The 7,575-nt window shown below is 52.7% G+C and overlaps 3 protein-coding genes across 3 annotated transcripts; 1 reads left to right on the top strand and 2 right to left on the bottom strand.

The window, feature by feature from the left end:
- Positions 1 to 229: 229 nt before the first annotated feature.
- SEC13 (GTPase-activating protein S13) lies at positions 230 to 1,788 on the top strand (the record flags this gene model as incomplete). Its single annotated transcript, XM_028637078.1, has 5 exons — positions 230 to 331; positions 392 to 412; positions 667 to 753; positions 847 to 962; positions 1,044 to 1,788. The coding sequence occupies 5 exons, from the start codon at positions 230 to 232 to the stop codon at positions 1,786 to 1,788; spliced, it is 1,071 nt and encodes a 356-aa protein (XP_028490963.1).
- A 620-nt stretch (positions 1,789 to 2,408) lies between these two features.
- Positions 2,409 to 3,194, bottom strand: D7B24_002880 (uncharacterized protein; the record flags this gene model as incomplete). The annotated part of the gene is made up of 1 exon (XM_028637077.1): positions 2,409 to 3,194. The coding sequence occupies one exon, from the start codon at positions 3,192 to 3,194 to the stop codon at positions 2,409 to 2,411; it is 786 nt and encodes a 261-aa protein (XP_028490962.1).
- Positions 3,195 to 4,178: 984 nt separating this feature from the next.
- D7B24_002879 (uncharacterized protein) lies at positions 4,179 to 5,314 on the bottom strand (the record flags this gene model as incomplete). Its single annotated transcript, XM_028637076.1, has 5 exons — positions 4,179 to 4,464; positions 4,518 to 4,864; positions 4,954 to 5,089; positions 5,147 to 5,183; positions 5,239 to 5,314. 5 exons carry the CDS (start codon positions 5,312 to 5,314, stop codon positions 4,179 to 4,181), a joined length of 882 nt encoding a protein of 293 aa, XP_028490961.1.
- Positions 5,315 to 7,575: the final 2,261 nt, after the last annotated feature.

Here is a 7,575-nt window from a genome sequence, read left to right as displayed (position 1 = left end):
GAATGATACCAATGTCAGGTTGCAAGTCTTGTGTCAACAAGCCTGTGTGACGAATGACGGTGGAATTGCTGAATTTCTGCACGTCGAAAACAAGTCAGCCGTGCATGTGTTGTTTAGGCGACGGCTCGTACAAATGCGTGGTTATTTCTGGTCTATGTTGGGGCCTTGTAAATCGACTATCCTACAGTTGCCGTGACGTCTATCTCGTGATGAGCGTCTGCCTCGGCAAATGGTGACGCCGCTTCGGTGGCTCGGCTTAGGTCCAACTTCAAGAGACACGAAATGTGGGGTCTCTATTTTGGCAGGGGTAGTCCCCGTTGATAAGACTGGAGTAAGACAATTCAATGAATAGAATAGCTGTGTGGCGCTTCCCTTACACCGTAGTGCACAGGCGTTGAAAACAGACGGTAAGGTAGGCTGTAAGGCCTCCCTTGCTGCCAATTTCCTTCGAACATGCTGGCTGCTTTGGATAGCTGTCTATTCGTCAACCAAGTGTTCAAGCTTTCGCATTCCACACCCACCAGTCTTCAACCCGAGGGCTTCTACCATATCAACGTTGTAACTCATATCGGCAGTGTATCAATAACTCCGAGCCCCTAAGTGGCACGCACACGGGACGCCAAGTTCGCGCCTTCCTTAATCATGGTGAATTAGAACTTGAAATAGACCTGTTACCAGCATAAGCAGCAGCTGACAGGGGAGGTCCAGGCTACCAGTCATACCATCGCAAACTCGGGTCACGACGACATGATTGTAAGTTGACGTTGCGGTCTCATACCTGTGAGAGGTTTGGAGGGTTGTTGCACGGCCTAGTTTGCTTGAACTAATCCGGGCTTTGACTTCAAGCATGATGCTGTTCTCGACTACTACGGGCGCCGGCTCGCAACCTGTTCCAGCGATCGTACAATCAAGATCTTTGAGCTCGAGGGCGAAACTCAACGTCTCGTTGAAACGCTTAAGGGGTGTGTTAACATCCCACTTCCACCCATGGCCTAGACAACAGTCGGGAGCTACGTATCTCGTGCTAACAATGGATGCCGCAGACACGAGGGAGCAGTATGGTGCGTCGCATGGGCGCATCCCAAGTACGGCAACATTCTAGCATCGGCAGGATATGATGGCAAGGTGCTCGTATGGAGGGAACAGGCGGGTTGGCAGAAGATATTCGATTTTGCCTTGCACAAGGCGTCGGTGAACATTGTATCCTGGTCACCACACGAGTCGGGCTGCCTGCTGGCATGCGCCTCGTCCGATGGCAATGTCAGTGTTCTCGAGTTCAGAGACAACAATTACGACCATATCACCTTTCAGGCACATGGGCTTGGCGTCAACTCTGTCTCGTGGGCCCCAGCTACGGCACCGGGGAGCATTGTGGGCAGTTCTCCCGGACCCGGGTCGACGGGCGCTCGACGATTTGCCACTGGAGGTTGCGACAACCTCGTCAAGATTTGGTCCTTCGACTCGACATCCCAGGCATACAAGCCGGAGGGCGATGCTCTGCAGGGCCACACGGACTGGGTGCGCGACGTTGCCTGGTCTCCGACTGTGCTCCAAAAGTCATACATTGCATCAGCTTCGCAGGATAAAACAGTCCGTATCTGGACGTCCGACTCCTCTGCCCAAGGCCAGTGGGCCTGTAAAGTTCTCAGCTTCGACTCAGCTGTGTGGCGAGTGAGCTGGTCGCTGAGTGGAAATGTCTTGGCAGTGAGCGGAGGCGATAACAAGGTGACCCTTTGGAAGGAGAATCTGAGGGGCGAGTGGGAATGCGTGAAGAGCATTGAAGAGTAGCTTATGAAACACACAGAAATAGAGCAAGGTATAGCTACACGCTCGATTTGACCTGCATCACTTCGCCAAGGCAGATCGTATTGCGGTGACGAAAGTAATAGGGTTTATTGTATGCCAGTACGTGATCCAGACCTGTGTGGTTCCGGATGACAGCCGCCTTTTCTGCGAACCTGGGGAAGGGGGCGTTTAGGTGGCATGAGAGGCCAGGTCATCTCGCCCTGTTTCTTCATGTATTTCGTAGAGTCATCAAAAATACCCCTACCAACAGGAATGACCAGTCAACGGCCGGTATTACTGCCAACGATGGGCGTGCAGTATGACTGGGGACATCCTCTGTTGTCGATCCCACGGTTCGTTCGAGCACAAATATTTCGCCTGTTGAGTCAGATGTCATGAATAATCTGTCCATTCTGTCCCAGGCCAGACCGACGGGTCGAAAACACTGGCTGGGGCAGTCGTCAAGGTCTGCATTGTACATGACATTATAGACGGCATCCGTGTTATTCGCTAGCTCTTTGGGAGAGCCTTCGTCGAAAGCAATACTAGAAACAGCGTAGCCGACCGCTTTTTCGCGGTTCCCTAATAGGTAGGTTAGCAGGCCATTCAATCATGCCATTTTCTTAGGCCATACAGCTGCCGTGAAACGTGACAAAAGCCTCCGATCCATCTGGCGTGAACACGATGTCGAGAGGTGCCGAGTGTGCCTGGAAGGTCAGTCTTGGTGCCGTGTACTGAGTACTGCAACCTGATGTATCATTTGCGCGGTCGTTGGAGACTTCAAATTGGTCTCCGGTGCTCATGTTACCAAGCCTTGGGAAGCCATCCGTCGACCAGAGGGCTAGACATCTGGGGTAACCGTAGTTGGCCTCTTGTCCATAAGTCGAGCTACTGAGGAAGCCATGAAAATTTAGCTCCTCTCCAGGGTTGTTGGAGTGTATATCAACACCATCACGCTCCAGGTTGTCCACGGAGTTCTCCACCGACCAAATTCCCCCATCGTTAGGATGCTCGACTACGCCAACTGAGTTGCGAAGTCCCCATCCTAATATTTTTCCGTCGCGGGAGAAACTGAAAGCTTCCCCGTCAGCAGCAATGCTAGTGACATTGAAAACACGAAGCTGCGAGTGACCAGATGCCCGACCGAGGGCCATGGAATCCACATTGCCTTCAGATCCCCGCGACACGACGAGCAAGCCTGGGGCCTTGTCGGACATGAGAAGTGTTCGAGAGGTATGTCCAGCATTGTACATGTCCTTAACAACAGTCTTGTTGTTTACGCTAACTTTGCCATTAGCGGCATCGTAGATCCATGCAAATACCTTGTCTGGTGTCGAGGCATATAGTGTTCGTCCATCATTGGACAATGCGATGCCGTGGTTGAGCTGGACAACGGCGGCCACGCGCATGTCAATCGAGCATAGTGCCACAAGGGTTGACTTGACTGACCTCAGGAGACTCCACGATTACGCTCCCGTTCTTTACATATATGCATGTGCCACCCTCGTCCTCGAGTAGTAGCCGTTTGATACCAACGCCAGAGTCAACGACGAGAAGTGCGCCGTTGCTATCGAACAAGATGCTTCGCGGCCTGGACAGCTCGCTGGCCACGAGACCAAAGGACCAGCCATCCGCAACGACGGGCCGACTCCGCGCGGTTGCAAGACCATTGCTGCAGCTCCAGGCGTACACTGCCTGTGACACAAAAGTTTCGACAGCAAGGTAAACAGGCAGCAAAGCGAATCTCATTCTAGCAGAGCGAAATCCTGTGAGCTTATCGGGGGTCAACAAATGTTAAATGTGTGACACTGAAGGACCCAGAGGTGTAAACGGAAAATATAGGGACAATTACTATGTACCTGAGTAATACTTGAAGCGGGTGACTGTAATCGTCATCACAAGATATTGCTCTACCTCGAGGATGCTCTACCAGCCACCAGACCCTAGTCCGAATGCAGAACCCACCTTTGCTGCTTGGTCTTGCCTCATACCAACTCGAGCCTTGGTTCACCAACCATTCGCACACACACCAAGAAAGCACATGGCGGCATGGTCGGTCTCCTATGTGCATGCCAATTACCCTACAGCCGACACTGTGTGCTTAGCCATAGGCCTGTCACGCCGAGAAACATGCCAATTATCAGGACGTGATGATTCAAGAATAGCAATCATGGTGCTCGTAGACGCCGCTTGCGCCTTACCCACACGGCATTGTAGTGCAGCAGGTGCAATACAGCCACGGACATTTGTAGATACATTATCGACGATCGTCTTTCCTCGTCCATACCGAAACCTCCCACCGCCCTCTCTCACCTGTCCAACTGAAAGCTTATCGCTAGCAACAAAAAAACAACTGAGACGGACCACGATTGGCAGCCCCTGTCTATCGTGGTTCAACGAAGGCCAATAACACTCATTTCGAGGGTCCAGACACGCCTGATCCACACCTTGAGCTTTCCCTCGACACCCTCAACATCCTCAAGCTCAACACCTTCCCACCAGCACCTCCTAGCAGGTTTCCGCCAGAAGAGGAGGAGTTTCTGAGCCATACCAACCGCGTTGCTGCCCATCTCACTACCTCTGATATCACTACGCAGGCGTGCCAGAGCAAGGCTGCACACCACCGCCTTGTTGGGCTCTCCCGCCCGGTGACCCCATGAATCATCATGGTTAAACCCGCTGCTCTCCTGTCAGCAAGAACCATGCAACAAGCCGTCGCGTGGTGAACGTACCCAGCTGTCAGCATCTCAATAAGGTGTGCCTCGGTCGTACCCGGCTCATCACTCCGCTTCAGCCCAGAGAAGATACCCCCTTGACTCAGTAACGCCTTGGCAGCGGCTCTTTTGATCTCGATCATCTCAAGTTGCCCGACATCCGGACGAGGAGGAATGACATAGAAGTCGAGGTCTTCTCGCAAGACTATGATTCCAGCCCGCCGAGAAGCGTCGTCTCGGGATCCCAATGGCTCAAGAGGCACGGCGTCGCCATCTTGCGAAGCATTGGGCGACGATTCCATGGGAATTGATTGGGCCACGTTGCGAAAGAAGTCCAGCATGTACTGCAGCGATACAGGATCATACTAAGCCATCATGTCAGCTCTTTACACTCGTGCATACTCAAGTGGCAAGCTTAGACAGGTCGTGCCCCAGTCGGGTAGGCTACACGTACATCAACCTGGACAGCATCTCCATCTGCAAACCCACCCATTTGCCCTTCTGGGAACAGTCCGTTGGGGAACAAGGATAGTAGAACAAACTCTGGCAAAGTCAGAAGCTCATCTCGCGATAATACGAATCTTGTGCCTCTAATTGATTGATCAGTCACGGGTCGATGGCGCGCAACGGGAGAAAAGAAAGCGTACCGGAGATCCATCGTGATAGTCTCGTCCGCACCAACATCTTGAATGGATTAGTAATATTATAGACGGTTACGGCTTATCTGTTCAAAGCTCACCTCCGATAGCGTTGACGGGCGGCCCGCCCTGCTGCACCTGCGTAATAATACTCGATGCACCCCCGGCAGTCGCCATCACGAATGTGAAAGACGAGAGGGGACTGGGTCCCTCCGAGTAAGCGGGTGGCGGTTCGTTTTCGTCGTACTTCGAGCAGACGTCCCGTGGTGTATCAGGTAGATGAAGCGCTCGCTTGGTTGTCTCTGCAGGTGCTTCGTGGGAGAGCCGGTCGATTTGATGGTCTGTCGAATGCAACCCTGTAGACACGTAGGCCGGAGCTGTCGAGAAAACTTCAGCGAGAGATGTTTCTGTAGGATGACTCGAGAAGTCTACAGTGTCCGTCCGTAAGTTGTCGGTTTCACGACAGGCGTAAATGGGCGAAAAAAAGGGCGGCCTGGAGGAGGAGGAAGACGCCACAGGCACCAGATACTGGGGAGGCGGGGAGCTTGTCCGGTTGACTGGTTGCGACTTGAAAGAATCCAGATCTTCGATGGGCTCGATTATGATGCTTGGATGGAGAGGGAGGGGCCGTCCACTCTGTATATCTGGGGCTTCGAGAAACGTTGTCAGGAGGGCTATTAGCAGCCAGATAAACGTTGACTATGTGTAGCGGGATTGCAGAACGACTTCAGCTTGAACGGATGGGAGCACTTCTTGTGTCGAGAGCCGACGACTCCTTTGCGCCGAATCAGCTGCCATAGAGTTAGCTGGTGGTCAAGTTGCGTGTCATTCAGATTTAGGGGTGTGGGTGGTCGCACATATTAGAACGATGTCGACGATCATACAGTTCTGGGGCGTCGAGCCAGCGTTTATGTGTTTCCGACAGGAAAGCCGAGTGGTTGATGGGCGAGGATGGAAGGCGGATTCTCGACGATAGCGGATGGGAGGACACGAGAGAGAGCAGGCGTACTTCGGCACAGTTAGCGTCTTTGTTGCAGGCACTCAGGTGGATGGGCAACAACCGTAATAGACTAGGCGTCCACAAGTGGCCGACATTCACCGCCCAACCCCGGCCGGCGGCTAAATAATACCGCCTAACGTGCCTCCTCATTTAACCCCCCTGTCTACCCCACCAGTCCCTAACTTCTGATGTCCCACCCAGTTTGCTACGAAGACAGACAAACAAAGATGTCAAAGACTAATAAGCTGTCGCAGTGCCGTGAAGCTATTCCAGACACAGAATTGCGACCTCAAGCGTCACGGAGGCGGGAATCGTATCACTCGTAAATTCACATAGACGTATGTAATTTTCTAATATTGCCAAATATTCAAGTCCTGTTTAGTCACGATCACTGTCGTCGCCAAATATGGCTTTGAAAACGTCTTCGTCCGGTTTCTTCTGCGTCGTACCATCGCTGTTCAGGCCTGCCGCTGCCGCGGTCTTGGGTTCCTGAAGTAAAGACCCATAGTTGCCGATAGCTTCAGAAGGTCTCGTTGATAAGAGTCTGTCAATGTCCTCATTGCTCAGTGGTTCCTCTTTGCGATCATCTAGAAAATGCCCTGTGTTTAGAGATGACAGGGTGACAGTAGGTCGAGCCTGGAACGGTTCGAGACTGACAAGACTGGGGTCTCGAAATGGCACGTTGAACCTTTTGCAAAGAAGTCTGGTAGGGAAGAAATCCTGCCCCGATCTTGTCAACTGCCCATAGAGCCCCAACCGAGCTGCTTGTTCTGCACCATCCAGCGGTTGAGATTCGTTGGGTAACGGTGACCGTCTGCTAGATTCGACCGTATTCTTGGGATCGGACGACACATGGTTCAGAGTAGATGTTGTAAATCGTGTTGCCATGATGCCTGTCATGGGTCTGAATAATTGGGCACATCCGTAGAACTCCTGTTGCTCTTGGGCGAACTCTCTCCAGCCCAGCGAGTTAGGCTTCGCTGGATGATCAGAGATCAAGCCCGCAGAATGTGCTAGGTAAGCTCTGTATCGTGACTGTTTTTCTTCGTCATCCGCATATGGGCCCCGAGCACCTTTGCCCCTTTCGATGGCGATGACGGCCGTCTCCTTATCTAACACTGGAAGCCTCTGACGCGTGTTAGAGTCTTCGTGACAGTCCTTGCTGCTTTGAGCCAGTACGGCTTCGCCACCAGCGGGTGGTAGATTTGTCCGACCCGAGGCTGCCACAAGGCGCTCGCGGGCTGCGGTAGACAGGAAATCGAATATCGACTTCCCTGGTAACGGAACCTCCCCTAGAGCAAGCGCACGAGACCGGGGGTCTTGGACAGTTGAGCTCCCTGCACTTGAAAGTACGTTAAGCATGCCAGCTGGAGCCTCACCTGCCTCACTTGACTGGTGCTTAGATGATCTCCATCCTTGGGGAACATTTGGGGGATCA

Source organism: Verticillium nonalfalfae (assembly GCF_003724135.2).
Source record: "Verticillium nonalfalfae strain VnAa140/NRRL 66861 chromosome Unknown scaffold_175, whole genome shotgun sequence".
In the NCBI taxonomy this organism is placed as follows: Eukaryota; Fungi; Ascomycota; class Sordariomycetes; order Glomerellales; family Plectosphaerellaceae; genus Verticillium; species Verticillium nonalfalfae.
Note: the sequence above shows the minus strand (reverse complement) of the source record. Positions and strands in the feature narration are given on the sequence as shown.